Genomic DNA, 22800 nt, shown 5'->3' on the forward strand with positions numbered 1-22800 from the left:
ACTACAGATCCCCTTTAAGCCCCATATATCCTAGCAAGGAAATGCAGTATAATTTCAGCGATCAAAACAAATGTTGCACATGGAGGAAATTATGGATAAATATGGCTAAAGCTGAGAAGGAGCACGTCGTTTATTTATGGGTTGCGAATTTAAAATTGTGTTTATAAAATGGCATCTTCAAGTGCACAAGTTACCGATTACTCCAGTCCCCACAGCAACTACAGATCCCCTTTAAGCCCCATATATGCTAGCAAGGAAATGCAGTATAATTTCAGCGATCAAAACAAATGTTGCACATGGAGGAAATTATGGATAAATATGGCTAAAGCTGAGAAGGAGCACGTCGTTTATTTATGGGTTGCGAATTTAAAATTGTGTTTATAAAATGGCATCTTCAAGTGCACAAGTTACCGATTACTCCAGTCCCCACAGCAACTACAGATCCCCTTTAAGCCCCATATATGCTAGCAAGGAAATGCAGTATAATTTCAGCGATCAAAACAAATGTTGCACATGGAGGAAATTATGGATAAATATGGCTAAAGCTGAGAAGGAGCACGTCGTTTATTTATGGGTTGCGAATTTAAAATTGTGTTTATAAAATGGCATCTTCAAGTGCACAAGTTACCGATTACTCCAGTCCCCACAGCAACTACAGATCCCCATTAAGCCCCAGATATGCTAGCATGGAAATGCAGTATAATTTCAGCGATCAAAACAAATGTTGCACATGGAGGAAATTATGGATAAATATGGCTAAAGCTGAGAAGGAGCACGTCGTTTATTTATGGGTTGCGAATTTAAAATTGTGTTTATAAAATGGCATCTTCAAGTGCACAAGTTACCGATTACTCCAGTCCCCACAGCAACTACAGATCCCCATTAAGCCCCAGATATGCTAGCAAGGAAATGCAGTATAATTTCAGCGATCAAAACAAATGTTGCACATGGAGGAAATTATGGATAAATATGGCTGAAGCTGAGAAGGAGCACGTCGTTTATTTATGGGTTGCGAATTTAAAATTGTGTTTATAAAATGGCATCTTCAAGTGCACAAGTTACCGATTACTCCAGTCTCCACAGCAACTACAGATCCCCTTTAAGCCACATATATGCTAGCAAGGAAATGCAGTATAATTTCAGCGATCAAAACAAATGTTGCACATGGAGGAAATTATGGATAAATATGGCTAAAGCTGAGAAGGAGCACGTCGGTTATTTATGGGTTGCGAATTTAAAATTGTGTTTATAAAATGGCATCTTCAAGTGCACAAGTTACCGATTACTCCAGTCCCCACAGCAACTACAGATCCCCATTAAGCCCCAGATATGCTAGCAAGGAAATGCAGTATAATTTCAGCGATCAAAACAATGTTGCACATGGAGGAAATTATGGATAAATATGGCTGAAGCTGAGAAGGAGCACGTCGTTTATTTATGGGTTGCGAATTTAAAATTGTGTTTATAAAATGGCATCTTCAAGTGCACAAGTTACCGATTACTCCAGTCCCCACAGCAACTACAGATCCCCTTTAAGCCCCATATATGCTAGCAAGGAAATGCAGTATAATTTCAGCGATCAAAACAAATGTTGCACATGGAGGAAATTATGGATAAATATGGCTAAAGCTGAGAAGGAGCACGTCGTTTATTTATGGGTTGCGAATTTAAAATTGTGTTTATAAAATGGCATCTTCAAGTGCACAAGTTACCGATTACTCCAGTCCCCACAGCAACTACAGATCCCCATTAAGCCCCAGATATGCTAGCAAGGAAATGCAGTATAATTTCAGCGATCAAAACAAATGTTGCACATGGAGGAAATTATGGATAAATATGGCTGAAGCTGAGAAGGAGCTCAGTTTGGGTATCGAAGACGAGCTAATCGAGGAGATGCAGAATCATGTCTACGACATCGATTTTCAAGATGCTGCTGAATAGGAGAAGCTTACCAGGCACGACGTTCCCCCACGTTCACCTGTTTGCAAAATTGTGTCCATTGGCCGCACCTATTATTCATTTGGGAGCCACATCGTGTTTTGTTGGCGATAACACCGACTTGATCATCCTGAAGGATGGCCTGGAAATACTTCAGTACAAAATAGCAGCTGTGATATAGAACTTAGCCCGATTTTGTGATGAGCATAAAAATCTTCCAGTATTCGGTTTTAGTCATCTCCAACCCGCTCAACTAACTACAGTGAGCAAAAGATGTACTTTGTGACTATTCGATTTATTATTGGACGAAAGAGCAATAAGAAGAGCTAAAGAAGATCTAAGGGTTAAGGGTGCTAAAGGTACAACCTGGAACACAAGCTTCATTCTTACAACTGTTTAATAGCGATGGAGAAAAAGTGAAAGCTTTAGATCAGAGAGTTACACAGCTCAGTGGATTTACAAAAACCTACCCAGTTATGGGTCAAAGGTATAGTAGAAAGGTCGACTTAGAAGTGGTGTCTGCCTTATCTTCGCTAGGATCAACTATTCACAAAATGTGTTGGGATTTGCGATTATTGGCTAATATGAAAGAATTAGAAGAACCGTTTGAAAAAAGCCAAATTGGTAGTTCGGCGATGCCTTATAAAAGAAATCCCATGCGTTCTGAGAGATGTTGCGCGTTAGAGAGGCATTTGATTTCGCTTTTCAACAATGCTGCTAATATACATAGTGTATGAAATATACAATTAATGGAACGTGCTTTGGATGATTCAGCTAATTGGAGATTAACCTTAGCTGAGGCGTTTTTAAGTACCGATGCGGCATTAATCACTTTGGCGAACATAACTCAAGGGTTAGTCGTTTACAATAAGATAATCCAACGAAGGATCAACGAAGAGTTATCTTTTATGTCAACGGAGAATATAATTATGGCTATGGTTAAAAAGGAGGCGACAGACAGATATGCCACGAAAAGATTCGAGTTCTTTTACAAGAAGCCGGAAATGAGGTGGAAATGCACGGAAGGGAAAATGATCCTCTAGATCGCGATAGGGATAACTCAAGGGTTAGTTGTTTACCCTAAGGTAATCTAACGAAGGATCAACCAAGAGTTACCTTTTATGTCAGCGGAGAATATAATTATGGCCATGGTTAAAAAGGAGGCGACAGACAGATATGTCACGAAAAGATTCGAGTTCTTTCAAAAGAAGCCGGAAATGAGGTGGAAATGCATGGAAGGAAAATGATCCTCTAGATCGCGATAGGGATAACTCAACTGGTTAGTTGTTTACCCCTAAGGTAATCTAACGAAGTATCAACCAAGAGTTACCTTTTATGTCAGCGGAGAATATAATTATGGCCATGGTTAAAAAGGAGGCGACAGACAGATATGTCACGAAAAGATTCGAGTTCTTTCAAAAGAAGCCGGAAATGAGGTGGAAATGCATGGAAGGGAAAATGATCCTCTAGATCGCGATAGGGATAACTCAAGGGTTAGTTGTTTACCCTAAGGTAATCTAACGAAGGATCAACCAAGAGTTATCTTTTATGTCAGCGGAGAATATAATTATGGCCATGGTTAAAAAGGAGGCGACAGACAGATATGTCACGAAAAGATTCGAGTTCTTTCACAAGAAGCCGGAAATGAGGTGGAAATGCATGGAAGGGAAAATGATCCTCTAGATCGCGATAGGGATAACTCAAGGGTTAGTTGTTTACCCTAAGGTAATCTAACGAAGGATCAACCAAGAGTTACCTTTTATATCAGCGGAGAATATAATTATGGCCATGGTTAAAAAAGGAGGCGACAGACAGATATGCCACGAAAAGATTCGAGTTCTTTCACAAGAAGCCGGAAATGAGGTGGAAATGCATGGAAGGGAAAATGATTCTCTAGATCGCGATAGGGATAAGTCAAAGGTTAGTTGTTTACCCTAAGGTAATCTAACGAAGGATCAACCAAGAGTTACCTTTTATGTCAGCGGAGAATATAATTATGGCCATGGTTAAAAAGGAGGCGACAGACAGATATATCACGAAAAGATTCGAGTTCTTTCAAAAGAAGCCGGAAATGAGGTGGAAATGCATGGAAGGGAAAATGATCCTCTAGATCGCGATAGGGATAACTCAAGGGTTAGTTGTTTACCCTAAGGTAATCTAACGAAGGATCAACCAAGAGTTACCTTTTATGTCAGCGGAGAATATAATTATGGCCATGGTTAAAAAGGAGGCGACAGACAGATATGTCACGAAAAGATTCGAGTTCTTTCAAAAGAAGCCGGAAATGAGGTGGAAATGCATGGAAGGGAAAATGATCCTCTAGATCGCGATAGGGGTAACTCAAGGGTTAGTTGTTTACCCTAAGGTAATCTAACGAAGGATCAACCAAGAGTTACCTTTTATATCAGCGGAGAATATAATTATGGCCATGGTTAAAAAAGGAGGCGACAGACAGATATGCCACGAAAAGATTCGAGTTCTTTCACAAGAAGCCGGAAATGAGGTGGAAATGCATGGAAGGGAAAATGATCCTCTAGATCGCGATAGGGATAACTCAAGGGTTAGTTGTTTACCCTAAGGTAATCTAACGAAGGATCAACCAAGAGTTATCTTTTTATGTCAGCGGAGAATATAATTATGGCCATGGTTAAAAAGGAGGCGACAGACAGATATGTCACGAAAAGATTCGAGTTCTTTCACAAGAAGCCGGAAATGAGGTGGAAATGCATGGAAGGGAAAATGATCCTCTAGATCGCGATAGGGAGGATAACTCAAGGGTTAGTTGTTTACCCTAAGGTAATCTAACGAAGGATCAACCAAGAGTTAACTTTTATATCAGCGGAGAATATAATTATGGCCATGGTTAAAAAAGGAGGCGACAGACAGATATGCCACGAAAAGATTCGAGTTCTTTCACAAGAAGCCGGAAATGAGGTGGAAATGCATGGAAGGGAAAATGATCCTCTAGATCGCGATAGGGATAACTCAAAGGTTAGTTGTTTACCCTAAGGTAATCTAACGGAGGATCAACCAAGAGTTACCTTTGCGTCAGCGGAGAATATAATTATGGCCATTGTTAAAAAGGAGGCGACAGACAGATATGTCACGAAAAGATTCGAGTTCTTTCACAAGAAGCCGGAAATGAGGTGGAAATGCATGGAAGGGAAAATGATCCTCTAGATCGCGATAGGGATAACTCAAAGGTTAGTTGTTTACCCTAAGGTAATCTAACGAAGGATCAACGAAGAGTTAACTTTTATATCAGCGGAGAATATAATTATGGCCATTGTTAAAAAGGAGGCGACAGACAGATATGTCACGAAAAGATTCGAGTTCTTTCACAAGAAGCCGGAAATGAGGTGGAAATGCATGGAAGGGAAAATGATCCTCTAGATCGCGATAGGGATAACTCAAGGGTTAGTTGTTTACCCTAAGGTAATCTAACGAAGGATCAACCAAGAGTTAACTTTTATATCAGCGGAGAATATAATTATGGCCATGGTTAAAAAGGAGGCGACAGACAGATATGTCACGAAAAGATCTGAGTTCTTTCACAAGAAGCCGGAAATGAGGTGGAAATGCATGGAAGGGAAAATGATCCTCTAGATCGCGATAGGGATAACTCAAGGGTTAGTTGTTTACCCTAAGGTAATCTAACGAAGGATCAACCAAGAGTTAACTTTTATATCAGCGGAGAATATAATTATGGGCCATTGTTAAAAAGGAGGCGACAGACAGATATGTCACGAAAAGATGTCTGAGTTCTTTCACAAGAAGCCGGAAATGAGGTGGAAATGCATGGAAGGGAAAATGATCCTCTCTAGATCGCGATAGGGGTAACTCAAGGGTTAGTTGTTTACCCTAAGGTAATCTAACGAAGGATCAACCAAGAGTTACCTTTTATATCAGCGGAGAATATAATTATGGCCATGGTTAAAAAAGGAGGCGACAGACAGATATGCCACGAAAAGATTCGAGTTCTTTCACAAGAAGCCGGAAATGAGGTGGAAATGCATGGAAGGGAAAATGATCCTCTAGATCGCGATAGGGATAACTCAAGGGTTAGTTGTTTACCCTAAGGTAATCTAACGAAGGATCAACCAAGAGTTATCTTTTATGTCAGCGGAGAATATAATTATGGCCATGGTTAAAAGGAGGCGACAGACAGATATGTCACGAAAAGATTCGAGTTCTTTCACAAGAAGCCGGAAATGAGGTGGAAATGCATGGAAGGGAAAATGATCCTCTAGATCGCGATAGGGATAACTCAAGGGTTAGTTGTTTACCCTAAGGTAATCTAACGAAGGATCAACCAAGAGTTATCTTTTATGTCAGCGGAGAATATAATTATGGCCATGGTTAAAAAGGAGGCGACAGACAGATATGTCACGAAAAGATTCGAGTTCTTTCACAAGAAGCCGGAAATGAGGTGGAAATGCATGGAAGGGAAAATGATCCTCTAGATCGCGATAGGGATAACTCAAGGGTTAGTTGTTTACCCTAAGGTAATCTAACGAAGGATCAACCAAGAGTTAACTTTTATATCAGCGGAGAATATAATTATGGCCATGGTTAAAAAAGGAGGCGACAGACAGATATGCCACGAAAAGATTCGAGTTCTTTCACAAGAAGCCGGAAATGAGGTGGAAATGCATGGAAGGGAAAATGATCCTCTAGATCGCGATAGGGATAACTCAAAGGTTAGTTGTTTACCCTAAGGTAATCTAACGGAGGATCAACCAAGAGTTACCTTTTATGTCAGCGGAGAATATAATTATGGCCATTGTTAAAAAGGAGGCGACAGACAGATATGTCACGAAAAGATTCGAGTTCTTTCACAAGAAGCCGGAAATGAGGTGGAAATGCATGGAAGGGAAAATGATCCTCTAGATCGCGATAGGGATAACTCAAAGGTTAGTTGTTTACCCTAAGGTAATCTAACGAAGGATCAACGAAGAGTTAACTTTTATATCAGCGGAGAATATAATTATGGCCATTGTTAAAAAGGAGGCGACAGACAGATATGTCACGAAAAGATTCGAGTTCTTTCACAGAAGCCGGAAATGAGGTGGAAATGCATGGAAGGGAAAATGATCCTCTAGATCGCGATAGGGATAACTCAAGGGTTAGTTGTTTACCCTAAGGTAATCTAACGAAGGATCAACCAAGAGTTAACTTTTATATCAGCGGAGAATATAATTATGGCCATGGTTAAAAAGGAGGCGACAGACAGATATGTCACGAAAAGATTCGAGTTCTTTCACAAGAAGCCGGAAATGAGGTGGAAATGCATGGAAGGGAAAATGATCCTCTAGATCGCGATAGGGATAACTCAAGGGTTAGTTGTTTACCCTAAGGTAATCTAACGAAGGATCAACCAAGAGTTAACTTTTATATCAGCGGAGAATATAATTATGGCCATTGTTAAAAAGGAGGCGACAGACAGATATGTCACGAAAAGATTCGAGTTCTTTCACAAGAAGCCGGAAATGAGGTGGAAATGCATGGAAGGGAAAATGATCCTCTAGATCGCGATAGGGGTAACTCAAGGGTTAGTTGTTTACCCTAAGGTAATCTAACGAAGGATCAACCAAGAGTTACCTTTTATATCAGCGGAGAATATAATTATGGCCATGGTTAAAAAAGGAGGCGACAGACAGATATGCCACGAAAAGATTCGAGTTCTTTCAACAAGAAGCCGGAAATGAGGTGGAAATGCATGGAAGGGAAATGATCCTCCCTAGATCGCGATAGGGGATAACTCAAGGGTTAGTTGTTTACCCTAAGGTAATCTAACGAAGGATCAACCAAGAGTTATCTTTTATGTCAGCGGAGAATATAATTATGGCCATGGTTAAAAAGGAGGCGACAGACAGATATGTCACGAAAAGATTCGAGTTCTTTCACAAGAAGCCGGAAATGAGGTGGAAATGCATGGAAGGGAAAATGATCCTCTAGATCGCGATAGGGATAACTCAAGGGTTAGTTGTTTACCCTAAGGTAATCCAACCAAGGATCAACGAAGAGTTACCTTTTATGCCAGCGGAGAATTTAATTATGGCCATGGTTAAAAAGGAGGCGACAGACAGATATGTCACGAAAAGATTCGAGTTCTTTCACAAGAAGCCGGAAATGAAGTGAAAATGCACGGAAGGGAAAATGATCCTCTAGATCGCGATAGGGATAACTCAAGGGTTAGTTGTTTACCCTAAGGTAATCTAGCGAAGGATCAACCAAGAGTTACCTATTATGTCAGCGGAGAATATAATTATGGCCATGGTTAAAAAGGAGGCGACAGACAGATATGTCACGAAAAGATTCGAGTTCTTTCACAAGAAGCCGGAAATGAGGTGAAAATGCACGGAAGGGAAAATGATCCTCTAGATCGCGATAGGGATAACTCAAGGGTTAGTTGTTTACCCTAAGGTAATCTAACGAAGGATCAACCAAGAGTTACCTTTTATGTCAGCGGAGAATATAATTATGGCCATGGTTAAAAAGGAGGCGACAGACAGATATGTCACGAAAAGATTCGAGTTCTTTCACAAGAAGCCGGAAATGAGGTGGAAATGCATGGAAGGGAAAATGATCCTCTAGATCGCGAAAGGGATAACTCAAAGGGTTAGTTGTTTACCCTAAGGTAATCCAACGAAGGATCAACGAAGAGTTACCTTTATGCCAGCGGAGAATTTAATTATGGCCATGGTTAAAAAGGAGGCGACAGACAGATATGTCACGAAAAGATTCGAGTTCTTTCACAAGAAGCCGGAAATGAGGTGAAAATGCACGGAAGGGAAAAATGATCCTCTAGATCGCGATAGGGATAACTCAAGGGTTAGTTGTTTACCCTAAGGTAATCTAACGAAGGATCAACCAAGAGTTACCTTTTATGTCAGCGGAGAATATAATTATGGCCATGGTTAAAAAGGAGGCGACAGACAGATATGTCACGAAAAGATTCGAGTTCTTTCACAAGAAGCCGGAAATGAGGTGGAAATGCATGAAAGGGAAAATGATCCTCTAGATCGCGATAGGGATAACTCAAGGGTTAGTTGTTTACCCTAAGGTAATCTAACGAAGGATCAACCAAGAGTTACCTTTTATGTCAGCGGAGAATATAATTATGGCCATGGTTAAAAAGGAGGCGACAGACAGATATGTCACGAAAAGATTCTAGTTCTTTCACAAGAAGCCGGAAATGAGGTAAAAATGCACGGAAAGGAAAATGATCCTCTAGATCGCGATAGGGATAACTCAAGGGTTAGTTGTTTACCCTAAGGTAATCTAACGAAGGATCAACCAAGAGTTATCTTTTATGTCAGCGGAGAATATAATTATGGCCATGGTTAAAAAGGAGGCGACAGACAGATATGTCACGAAAGATTCGAGTTCTTTCACAAGAAGCCGGAAATGAGGTGGAAATGCATGGAAGGGAAAATGATCCTCTAGATCGCGAAGGGATAACTCAAGGGTTAGTTGTTTACCCTAAGGTAATCCAACGAACGATCAACGAAGAGTTACATTTTATGCCAGCGGAGAATTTAATTATGGCCATGGTTAAAAAGGAGGCGACAGACAGATATGTCACGAAAAAGATTCGAGTTCTTTCACAAGAAGCCGGAAATGAGGTGAAAATGCACGGAAGGGAAAATGGTCCTCTAGATCGCGATAGGGATAACTCAAGGGTTAGTTGTTTACCCTAAGGTAATCTAACGAAGGATCAACCAAGAGTTACCTTTTATGTCAGCGGAGAATATAATTATGGCCATGGTTAAAAAGGAGGCGACAGACAGATATGTCACGAAAAGATTCGAGTTCTTTCACAAGAAGCCGGAAATGAGGTGGAAATGCATGGAAGGGAAACTGATCCTCTAGATCGCGAAAGGGATAACTCAAGGGTTAGTTGTTTACCCTAAGGTAGTCCAACGAAGGATCAACGAAGAGTTACCTTTTATGCCAGCGGAGAATTTAATTATGGCCATGGTTAAAAAGGAGGCGACAGACAGATATGTCACGAAAAGATTCGAGTTCTTTCACAAGAAGCCGGAAATGAGGTGAAAATGCACGGAAGGAAAAATGATCCTCTAGATCGCGATAGGGATAACTCAAGGGTTAGTTGTTTACCCTAAGGTAATCTAACGAAGGATCAACCAAGAGTTACCTTTTATGTCAGCGGAGAATATAATTATGGCCATGGTTAAAAAGGAGGCGACAGACAGATATGTCACGAAAAGATTCGAGTTCTTTCACAAGAAGCCGAAAATGAGGTGGAAATGCATGGAAGGGAAACTGATCCTCTAGATCGCGAAAGGGATGACTCAAGGGTTAGTTGTTTACCCTAAGGTAATCCAACCAAGGATCAACGAAGAGTTACCTTTTATGCCAGCGGAGAATTTAATTATGGCCATGGTTAAAAAGGAGGCGACAGACAGATATGTCACGAAAAGATTCGAGTTCTTTCACAAGAAGCCGGAAATGAGGTGAAAATGCACGGAAGGGAAAATGATCCTCTAGATCGCGATAGGGATAACTCAAGGGTTTAGTTGTTTACCCTAAGGTAATCTAACGAAGGATCAACCAAGAGTTACCTTTTTATGTCAGCGGAGAATATAATTATGGCCATGGTTAAAAAGGAGGCGACAGACAGATATGTCACGAAAAGATTCGAGTTCTTTCACAAGAAGCCGGAAATGAGGTGGAAATGCATGGAAGGGAAAATGATCCTCTAGATCGCGAAAGGGATAACTCAAGGGTTAGTTGTTTACCCTAAGGTAATCCAACCAAGGATCAACGAAGAGTTACCTTTTATGCCAGCGGAGAATTTAATTATGGCCATGGTTAAAAAGGAGGCGACAGACAGATATGTCACGAAAAGATTCGAGTTCTTTCACAAGAAGCCGGAAATGAGGTGAAAATGCACGGAAGGGAAAATGATCCTCTAGATCGCGATAGGGATAACTCAAGGGTTAGTTGTTTACCCTAAGGTAATCTAACGAAGGATCAACCAAGAGTTACCTTTGCGTCAGCGGAGAATATAATTATGGCCATGGTTAAAAAGGAGGCGACAGACAGATATGTCACGAAAAGATTCGAGTTCTTTCACAAGAAGCCGGAAATGAGGTGGAAATGCATGGAAGGGAAAATGATCCTCTAGATCGCGAAAGGGATAACTCAAGGGTTAGTTGTTTACCCTAAGGTAATCCAACGAAGGATCAACGAAGAGTTACCTTTATGCCAGCGGAGAATTTAATTATGGCCATGGTTAAAAGGAGGCGACAGACAGATATGTCACGAAAAGATTCGAGTTCTTTCACAAGAAGCCGGAAATGAGGTGAAAATGCACGGAAGGGAAAAATGATCCTCTAGATCGCGATAGGGATAACTCAAGGGGTTAGTTGTTTACCCTAAGGTAATCTAACGAAGGATCAACCAAAGAGTTACCTTTTTATGTCAGCGGAGAATATAATTATGGCCATGGTTAAAAAGGAGGCGACAGACAGATATGTCACGAAAAGATTCGAGTTCTTTCACAAGAAGCCGGAAATGAGGTGGAAATGCATGAAAGGGAAAATGATCCTCTAGATCGCGATAGGGATAACTCAAGGGTTAGTTGTTTACCCTAAGGTAATCTAACGAAGGATCAACCAAGAGTTACCTTTTTATGTCAGCGGAGAATATAATTATGGCCATGGTTAAAAAGGAGGCGACAGACAGATATGTCACGAAAGATTCTAGTTCTTTCACAAGAAGCCGGAAATGAGGTAAAATGCACGGAAAGGGAAAATGATCCTCTAGATCGCGATAGGGATAACTCAAGGGTTAGTTGTTTACCCTAAGGTAATCTAACGAAGGATCAACCAAGAGTTATCTTTATGTCAGCGGAGAATATAATTATTATGGCCATGGTTAAAAGGAGGCGACAGACAGATATGTCACGAAAAGATTCGAGTTCTTTCACAAGAAGCCGGAAATGAGGTGGAAATGCATGGAAGGGAAAATGATCCTCTCTAGATCGCGAAAGGGATAACTCAAGGGTTAGTTGTTTACCCTAAGGTAATCCAACGAACGATCAACGAAGAGTTACATTTTATGCCAGCGGAGAATTTAATTATGGCCATGGTTAAAAAGGAGGCGACAGACAGATATGTCACGAAAAAGATCGAGTTCTTTCACAAGAAGCCGGAAATGAGGTGAAAATGCACGGAAGGGAAAATGATCCTCTAGATCGCGATAGGGATAACTCAAGGGTTAGTTGTTTACCCTAAGGTAATCTAACGAAGGATCAACCAAGAGTTACCTTTTATGTCAGCGGAGAATATAATTATGGCCATGGTTAAAAAGGAGGCGACAGACAGATATGTCACGAAAAGATTCGAGTTCTTTCACAAGAAGCCGGAAATGAGGTGGAAATGCATGGAAGGGAAACTGATCCTCTAGATCGCGAAAGGGATAACTCAAAGGGTTAGTTGTTTACCCTAAGGTAATCCAACGAAGGATCAACGAAGAGTTACCTTTTATGCCAGCGGAGAATTTAATTATGGCCATGGTTAAAAAAGGAGGCGACAGACAGATATGTCACGAAAAGATTCGAGTTCTTTCAATAAGAAGCCGGAAATGAGGTGAAAATGCACGGAAGGAAAAATGATCCTCTAGATCGCGATAGGGATAACTCAAGGGTTAGTTGTTTACCCTAAGGTAATCTAACGAAGGATCAACCAAGAGTTACCTTTTATGTCAGCGGAGAATATAATTATGGCCATGGTTAAAAAGGAGGCGACAGACAGATATGTCACGAAAAGATCTGAGTTCTTTCACAAGAAGCCGAAAATGAGGTGGAAATGCATGGAAGGGAAACTGATCCTCTAGATCGCGAAAGGGGATGACTCAAGGGTTAGTTGTTTACCCTAAGGTAATCCAACCAAGGATCAACGAAGAGTTACCTTTATGCCAGCGGAGAATTTAATTATGGCCATGGTTAAAAGGAGGCGACAGACAGATATGTCACGAAAAAGATTCGAGTTCTTTCACAAGAAGCCGGAAATGAAGTGAAAATGCACGGAAGGGAAAATGATCCTCTAGATCGCGATAGGGATAACTCAAGGGTTAGTTGTTTACCCTAAGGTAATCTAGCGAAGGATCAACCAAGAGTTACCTTTTATGTCAGCGGAGAATATAATTATGGCCATGGTTAAAAAGGAGGCGACAGACAGATATGTCACGAAAAGATTCGAGTTCTTTCACAAGAAGCCGGAAATGAGGTGAAAATGCACGGAAGGGAAAATGATCCTCTAGATCGCGATAGGGATAACTCAAGGGTTAGTTGTTTACCCTAAGGTAATCTAACGAAGGATCAACCAAGAGTTACCTTTTATGTCAGCGGAGAATATAATTATGGCCATGGTTAAAAAGGAGGCGACAGACAGATATGTCACGAAAAGATTCGAGTTCTTTCACAAGAAGCCGGAAATGAGGTGGAAATGCATGGAAGGGAAAATGATCCTCTAGATCGCGAAAGGGATAACTCAAGGGTTAGTTGTTTACCCTAAGGTAATCCAACGAACGATCAACGAAGAGTTACATTTTATGCCAGCGGAGAATTTAATTATGGCCATGGTTAAAAAGGAGGCGACAGACAGATATGTCACGAAAAGATTCGAGTTCTTTCACAAGAAGCCGGAAATGAGGTGAAAATGCACGGAAGGGAAAATGGTCCTCTAGATCGCGATAGGGATAACTCAAGGGTTAGTTGTTTACCCTAAGGTAATCTAACGAAGGATCAACCAAGAGTTACCTTTTATGTCAGCGGAGAATATAATTATGGCCATGGTTAAAAAGTGAGGAGGCGACAGACAGATATGTCACGAAAAGATTCGAGTTCTTTCACAAGAAGCCGAAAATGAGGTGGAAATGCATGGAAGGGAAACTGATCCTCTAGATCGCGAAAGGATGACTCAAACCCGGTTAGTTGTTTACCCTAAGGTAATCCAACCAAGGATCAACGAAGAGTTACCTTTTATGCCAGCGGAGAATTTAATTATGGCCATGGTTAAAAAGGAGGCGACAGACAGATATGTCACGAAAAGATTCGAGTTCTTTCACAAGAAGCCGGAAATGAGGTGAAAATGCACGGAAGGGAAAATGATCCTCTAGATCGCGATAGGGATAACTCAAGGGTTAGTTGTTTACCCTAAGGTAATCTAACGAAGGATCAACCAAGAGTTACCTTTTATGTCAGCGGAGAATATAATTATGGCCATGGTTAAAAAAGGAGGCGACAGACAGATATGCCACGAAAAGATTCGAGTTCTTTCACAAGAAGCCGGAAATGAGGTGGAAATGCATGGAAGGGAAAATGATCCTCTAGATCGCGAAAGGGATAACTCAAGGGTTAGTTGTTTACCCTAAGGTAATCCAACCAAGGATCAACGAAGAGTTACCTTTTTATGCCAGCGGAGAACTTAATTATGGCCATGGTTAAAAAGGAGGCGACAGACAGATATGTCACGAAAAGATTCGAGTTCTTTCACAAGAAGCCGGAAATGAGGTGAAAATGCACGGAAGGGAAAATGATCCTCTAGATCGCGATAGGGATAACTCAAGGGTTAGTTGTTTACCCTAAGGTAATCTAACGAAGGATCAACCAAGAGTTACCTTTTATGTCAGCGGAGAATATAATTATGGCCATGGTTAAAAAAGGAGGCGACAGACAGATATGCCACGAAAAGATTCGAGTTCTTTCACAAGAAGCCGGAAATGAGGTGGAAATGCATGGAAGGGAAAATGATCCTCTAGATCGCGAAAGGGATAACCTTCAAGGGGTTAGTTGTTTACCCTAAGGTAATCCAACGAAGGATCAACGAAGAGTTACCTTTTATGCCAGCGGAGAATTTAATTATGGCCATGGTTAAAAAGGAGGCGACAGACAGATATGTCACGAAAAGATTCGAGTTCTTTCACAAGAAGCCGGAAATGAGGTGAAAAATGCACGGAAGGGAAAAATGATCCTCTAGATCGCGATAGGGATAACTCAAGGGTTAGTTGTTTACCCTAAGGTAATCTAACGAAGGATCAACCAAGAGTTACCTTTTTATGTCAGCGGAGAATATAATTATGGCCATGGTTAAAAAGGAGGCGACAGACAGATATGTCACGAAAAGATTCGAGTTCTTTCACAAGAAGCCGGAAATGAGGTGGAAATGCATGAAAGGGAAAATGATCCTCTAGATCGCGATAAAGGGATAACTCAAGGGTTAGTTGTTTACCCTAAGGTAATCTAACGAAGGATCAACCAAGAGTTACCTTTTATGTCAGCGGAGAATATAATTATGGCCATGGTTAAAAAAGGAGGCGACAGACAGATATGTCACGAAAAAGATTCTAGTTCTTTCACAAGAAGCCGGAAATGAGGTAAAATGCACGGAAAGGAAAATGATCCTCTAGATCGCGATAGGGATAACTCAAGGGTTAGTTGTTTACCCTAAGGTAATCTAACGAAGGATCAACCAAGAGTTATCTTTTATGTCAGCGGAGAATATAATTATGGCCATGGTTAAAAAGGAGGCGACAGACAGATATGTCACGAAAAGATTCGAGTTCTTTCACAAGAAGCCGGAAATGAGGTGGAAATGCATGGAAGGGAAAATGATCCTCTAGATCGCGAAAGGGATAACTCAAGGGTTAGTTGTTTACCCCTAAGGTAATCCAACGAACGATCAACGAAGAGTTACATTTTATGCCAGCGGAGAATTTAATTATGGCCATGGTTAAAAGGAGGCGACAGACAGATATGTCACGAAAAGATTCGAGTTCTTTCACAAGAAGCCGGAAATGAGGTGAAAATGCACGGAAGGGAAAATGATCCTCTAGATCGCGATAGGGATAAACTCAAGGGTTAGTTGTTTACCCTAAGGTAATCTAACGAAGGATCAACCAAGAGTTACCTTTTATGTCAGCGGAGAATATAATTATGGCCATGGTTAAAAAGGAGGCGACAGACAGATATGTCACGAAAAGATTCGAGTTCTTTCACAAGAAGCCGGAAATGAGGTGGAAATGCATGGAAGGGAAAATGATCCTCTAGATCGCGAAAGGGATAACTCAAAGGGGTTAGTTGTTTACCCTAAGGTAATCCAACCAAGGATCAACGAAGAGTTACCTTTTATGCCAGCGGAGAATTTAATTATGGCCATGGTTAAAAAAGGAGGCGACAGACAGATATGTCACGAAAAGATTCGAGTTCTTTCACAAGAAGCCGAAATGAGGTGAAAATGCACGGAAGGGAAAATGATCCTCTAGATCGCGATAGGGATAACTCAAGGGGTTAGTTGTTTACCCTAAGGTAATCTAACGAAGGATCAACCAAGAGTTACCTTTTATGTCAGCGGAGAATATAATTATGGCCATGGTTAAAAAGGAGGCGACAGACAGATATGTCACGAAAAGATTCGAGTTCTTTCACAAGAAGCCGGAAATGAGGTGGAAATGCATGGAAGGGAAAAATGATCCTCTAGATCGCGAAAGGGATAACTCAAGGGTTAGTTGTTTACCCTAAGGTAATCCAACGAAGGATCAACGAAGAGTTACCTTTATGCCAGCGGAGAATTTAATTATGGCCATGGTTAAAAAGGAGGACAGACAGATATGTCACGAAAAAGATTCGAGTTCTTTCACAAGAAGCCGGAAATGAGGTGAAAATGCACGGAAGGGAAAATGATCCTCTAGATCGCGATAGGGATAACTCAAGGGTTAGTTGTTTACCCTAAGGTAATCTAACGAAGGATCAACCAAGAGTTACCTTTATGTCAGCGGAGAATATAATTATGGCCATGGTTAAAAAGGAGGCGACAGACAGATATGTCACGAAAAAGATTCGAGTTCTTTCACAAGAAGCCGGAAATGAGGTGGAAATGCATGAAAGGGAAAATGATCCTCTAGATCGCGATAGGGATAACTCAAGGGTTAGTTGTTTACCCTAAGGTAATCTAACGAAGGATCAACCAAGAGTTACCTTTATGTCAGCGGAGAATATAATTATGGCCATGGTTAAAAAGGAGGCGACAGACAGATATGTCACGAAAGATTCTAGTTCTTTCACAAGAAGCCGGAAATGAGGTAAAAATGCACGGAAAGGAAAATGATCCTCTAGATCGCGATAGGGATAACTCAAGGGTTAGTTGTTTACCCTAAGGTAATCTAACGAAGGATCAACCAAGAGTTATCTTTTATGTCAGCGGAGAATATAATTATGGCCATGGTTAAAAAGGAGGCGACAGACAGATATGTCACGAAAAGATTCGAGTTCTTTCACAAGAAGCCGGAAATGAGGTGGAAATGCATGGAAGGGAAAATGATCCTCTAGATCGCGAAAGGGATAACTCAAGGGTTAGTTGTTTACCCTAAGGTAATCCAACGAACGATCAACGAAGAGTTACATTTTATGCCAGCGGAGAATTTAATTATGGCCATGGTTAAAAGGAGGCGACAGACAGATATGTCACGAAAAGATTCGAGTTCTTTCACAAGAAGCCGGAAATGAGGTGAAAATGCACGGAAGGGAAAATGATCCTCTAGATCGCGATAGGGATAACTCAAAGGGTTAGTTGTTTACCCTAAGGTAATCTAACGAAGGATCAACCAAGAGTTACCTTTATGTCAGCGGAGAATATAATTATGGCCATGGTTAAAAAGGAGGCGACAGACAGATATGTCACGAAAAGATTCGAGTTCTTTCACAAGAAGCCGGAAATGAGGAATGGAAATGCATGGAAGGAAACTGATCCTCTAGATCGCGAAAGGGATAACTCAAGGGTTAGTTGTTTACCCTAAGGTAATCCAACGAAGGATCAACGAAGAGTTACCTTTTATGCCAGCGGAGAATTTAATTATGGCCATGGTTAAAAAGGAGGCGACAGACAGATATGTCACGAAAAGATTCGAGTTCTTTCACAAGAAGCCGGAAATGAGGTGAAAATGCACGGAAGGGAAAATGATCCTCTAGATCGCGATAGGGATAACTCAAGGGTTAGTTGTTTACCCTAAGGTAATCTAACGAAGGATCAACCAAGAGTTACCTTTTATGTCAGCGGAGAATATAATTATGGCCATGGTTAAAAAGGAGGCGACAGACAGATATGTCACGAAAGATTCGAGTTCTTTCACAAGAAGCCGAAAATGAGGTGGAAATGCATGGAAGGGAAACTGATCCTCTAGATCGCAAAAGGATGACTCAAGGGTTAGTTGTTTACCCCAAGGTAATCCAACCAAGGATCAACGAAGAGTTACCTTTTATGCCAGCGGAGAATTTAATTATGGCCATGGTTAAAAGGAGGCGACAGACAGATATGTCACGAAAAGATTCGAGTTCTTTCACAAGAAGCCGGAAATGAAGTGAAAATGCACGGAAGGGAAAATGATCCTCTAGATCGCGATAGGGATAACTCAAGGGTTAGTTGTTTACCCTAAGGTAATCTAGCGAAGGATCAACCAAGAGTTACCTTTTATGTCAGCGGAGAATATAATTATGGCCATGGTTAAAAAGGAGGCGACAGACAGATATGTCACGAAAAGATTCTGAGTTCTTTCACAAGAAGCCGGAAATGAGGTGAAAATGCACGGAAGGGAAAATGATCCTCTAGATCGCGATAGGGATAACTCAAAAGGGTTAGTTGTTTACCCTAAGGTAATCTAACGAAGGATCAACCAAGAGTTACCTTTTATGTCAGCGGAGAATATAATTATGGCCATGGTTAAAAAGGAGGCGACAGACAGATATGTCACGAAAAGATTCGAGTTCTTTCACAAGAAGCCGGAAATGAGGTGGAAATGCATGGAAGGGTGTAGCATTTTTTATTTCCTTTAATAAAATTGAATTTAAAAATCTATTTTTATTTAAATTTCTTAGTATTGGCGCCATCTATTTGCTAGATGCCAAAGATACCAAACTCCATTTGTTACAGCTCACTTGTTTCGATATTTAATTTTTATTAGCGCGTCTATTCGCTAGATGTCAAACTTCATTTCTTACAGTTTACTTGTCTTGTTTATTAGTAGTCAAAATTATTTTTTATTTAACGTTATAAGTAATAATTTGATTCGTACAGTACACTCTTACTTAGCTATGATATTTTATATGAAAATTATTAACACGTATTCGTTTTAAAGGTTTTTGTACACGACATGTTTCGAAACATCATCGTATTGAGACATACATAAATTTCACCTGTTTTTATTAAGTAGCTTACTTAGTTCAAAGAATAGTTACTAAATTCGAATCTATTTAAAATAACTTGCGGTTTTATTGGGATCACTGTGACTAATTGATGATACTTGTGTTCGTTTTCAATAAATGTTTAATGTAGGATAGTTATTTCTGACTTTTATTCCTGATAAACATAATAGACCCTTAATGCTGTTGATTACTTTATTTTAGCTATGTTGTGATATCGTAATTTTCTTTTTGGTTTCTTACTTTACCACTCTCATAAACAAAGTAAGTGGCGCCCTTTTCACTGTCTTTGACCATACCTATTTGAATTCTTAACATCAATATTAAAATCTCTGCAGCCTATATATATTATCATTTTTTTATTTTAATATTTAACAACATTAGAAAGTCACTGTGAGTCAGAAGCCTTACCTACGAACCCAGCTTTCCTCTAACCCTGAGCAACGGATTCTTTTTTCATTCTATTTGGGTAACGACAGAAAAGTCGTCACAAGGGAAAATGATCCTCTAGATCGCGATAGGGATAACTCAAGGGTTAGTTGTTTACCCTAAGGTAATCTAACGAAGGATCAACCAAGAGTTACCTTTTATGTCAGCGGAGAATATAATTATGGCCATGGTTAGAAAAGGAGGCGACAGGCAGATATGTCATGAAAAGATTCGAGTTCTTTTACAAGAAGCCGGAAATGAGGTGAAAATGCACAGAAGGGAAAATGATCCTCTAGATCGCGTTAGGGCCGATCCTTACTTTGCTCCAATAGTAAACGACTTGAAGGATATCCTGGATCCATCAACATACATTGGTCGTGTTCCCGCGCAAGTTACAGAATTCTTAGAGAGTGAAGTTAAACCTGTACTCACTCTGTATGACCTCGAGAAGATGAAACCTGTAAATTTAAATATGTAAATAATATCGAGGGCGTCATATTAGAAGAGCGCATTAACCAAAAAGTAAACTTTACAGGAGACGTAAAAAACGTTTAAAATATCAATTTTTTTACGAAAATTGTTGACTTTTTCACTGTGGTAGGATAAAAACATTACCATTTGATAGTGAAAATCGGTATTAACTGTCATATTTGGTTGTTACGCCCTTTTGATATTAGGATGTACGAGACAATTTGCGTCATTCTGGTTTAAATAAAAAGGCGTATATACCAAAAGTTTAATGCTTTATTCAAAAACTAACAAATATTTTTATTTCTTAAGTTAATTTCTTCGTTTTTTCCTCTTTATAATTTGTTCTCTTACTTACATATTTACATTACTTGCTTTACAGATTCTTTACTACCATGGGGTCGAGCATGGAGTGCATTTATTACTGGTAGAGAAGAATAGGAATTCTTGTACTCCGAGGGGATTATGGCATCTTTGCCCTGACATGTAGACAATAAATTGTCATACTTTAACTTGCTTATAGGAAGTTTTTCAGGATATAGGATTGTTGGAACATTCATGGTTGAGTTTTTCAAATATTTTTCCCAATATGCATTTTTATACAATATCGTATTGGGTTTGGATTTTATAATATTTCAATAAGGTCAGTCAACAAATCTAATATTAATATAATAATAATAAAGGTAATTTTTGTAATAAATTTTATAACTTAGAGGGCAGAACAAGTTTTACAAATAGTAACAATATTTATGGCTCATATAATAAAAATCATTCAGTTCATTCAAAGTACACTAAATCTCAACAAAATCATAAAACAATAATGAAGAGTACCTACTATAATAGCAAAATCAAGCACAATCATATAATAAAATATGGTCAACAGGACGCTCTCCCATGTGAAACTCATATAGATCAGGTGGAAAATATGTTAATGATGTCAGAAGATGAGTACATTTCAAACAAGGACAATTATGTCAACGTACGCGTGGAGTATGAATTGGAATCTCCCCCGAAAGAAATAAAATGTGGTGAATATGTCTTTACTATTGTTGAATTTAAATGGCCCGATAGTACATTTATTTTAATGTTGACAATAAATTGCAAGTGCAATTAAAAGCCATGAGACTTTTCGTAAACCATTTTTCACCATTAGGAAGGAGATAGCAGACATGTATTGTAGTGGCAAGACAAAACCTAAAACCCTATTTTCTTTTATAAAACCTTAATTTATTTTTTCCTCACATCATATCTAAATATATTTATTTACATATTCGTAATTGCTGAAGCTAACTAAATTAAATATATAGCTAAATTTTGGAAAAAAATCTCTTTAACTAATAAGTTTTTTAATTAATAGATTAATTATTAGTTATTTTTATCTTTAAAATTGAAAATTAGCACTTTTATCTTTAAAAGTGAAAATTATAATTTTATTTTTTAGGGCAAGCTTAGTTTAAAAAAAATGGCGCAGGGACGTACACGTACACGTACAGCCGCCCATACTAAAATATGTTAATAAAAAGTTGGTAGGCAGTTCTTTTAGTTTCAATTATCTCAAAAACTGCGACTTTGACTGATTTTGATGTTATTACAAATTTTGTTGCAAATATTATTCCTAATCTTAAATTGAAAACCGCGTTTCGCTAGCTACTGTAATTTTGGAATTACGATTTTTACCTAACCAAACCACCAAAAACTAATGGCCAGATTCTCGGGTGCTACAGTATTTTTGTGCCAAATTTGGTTAAAATCGGTTTAGCGGTTTTTGAGTTATCGTGTTACAGACAGACGGACTGACAGACAGATATACAGACAACATGAAAATATTTTGTATTTAGGTCATTTATGACCCAAATAACTCATTTTGAGTGAAATTAAAAAACTTTTTTTTGCCGATCTTAATAGCCTACCATACCTGTTGGTATGGTCGGCTAAAATATTACTTACTCTTTAACTCCTCATCATAATTTACTCAAAATTGTAGATCTACCGATACCACACCAAGACAGAGAACAAGCGACCAACCAGCGACACACGTTTGCTCTATCCTGCAAAGTTAATGTTAAAAACGCCACCTGCCCTTCTTGCCTCGTATTATTATGGAATGGAAATGGAACACAGTGATTGGTTGCAATTTGTTGAAGTTCGTATATAACCAGGATACACTTATAGATGTCAGAAATTAGACAACGCCTTATATCCATAACCAAAATAAACAAAGGATGTTATTGTGGGAACTGTAGTTTAAAAAGAAAAACGAAATTATTGGGCAAAAATCTACAGTAAGATTAGCCATGAAAACATAAGTAAAATGTGACTACTTGTTGACGCTTAGTGTTTCTGCCTTCCGGCTTCATCAATACGGGAGGAATCAGCAACGATGAACTAGTGATAGTGAAAAAAGAAAAAGGGAAGCAAACGAGGCACGAGACACCATTTGCAACTTGGTAAAGCAGTAGCTGAAAATACGCTAAGAGGAGACATAACCAAAATATTGACTAGAACGTTTATTGTAAATATCAAAAAAAGACGTTATGATAAACAGAAAGCACATGGACAGTATGTAACAGAACGGAAATGAAAAACAACATGAAAGCCCAGACAATTAGGAAAACATGGAGGTAAGGGTAGAAGTTAGTGTGTACATTGCTTAGCTGATAGAAGCAGTTAGAAGGAGGTTTAATGGACGGATCAGAAGATTTGCTCCCAAGAGTACAAGTGGTTTCAAGATTTTTTTTAAT

At 39.4% G+C, this 22800-nt stretch overlaps 1 protein-coding gene and 1 pseudogene across 1 annotated transcript; both read left to right on the plus strand.

Annotated features, from left to right (window-relative positions):
• The first annotated feature begins 1579 nt into the window (after positions 1–1579).
• On the plus strand, positions 1580–20069 carry LOC115883398 (annotated as a pseudogene).
• Positions 20070–20719: 650 nt separating this feature from the next.
• On the plus strand, positions 20720–22190 carry LOC115883383. The gene is made up of 2 exons (XM_030901749.1): positions 20720–21087; positions 22044–22190. Exons 1-2 carry the CDS (start codon positions 20880–20882, stop codon positions 22181–22183), a joined length of 348 nt encoding a protein of 115 aa, XP_030757609.1. The 5' UTR covers positions 20720–20879; the 3' UTR covers positions 22184–22190.
• The last annotated feature ends 610 nt before the right edge of the window (positions 22191–22800 follow it).

Source organism: Sitophilus oryzae, unplaced genomic scaffold (assembly GCF_002938485.1).
Source record: "Sitophilus oryzae breed Bouriz unplaced genomic scaffold, Soryzae_2.0 scaffold_1898_pilon_pilon, whole genome shotgun sequence".
Lineage (NCBI taxonomy): Eukaryota > Metazoa > Arthropoda > Insecta > Coleoptera > Curculionidae > Sitophilus > Sitophilus oryzae.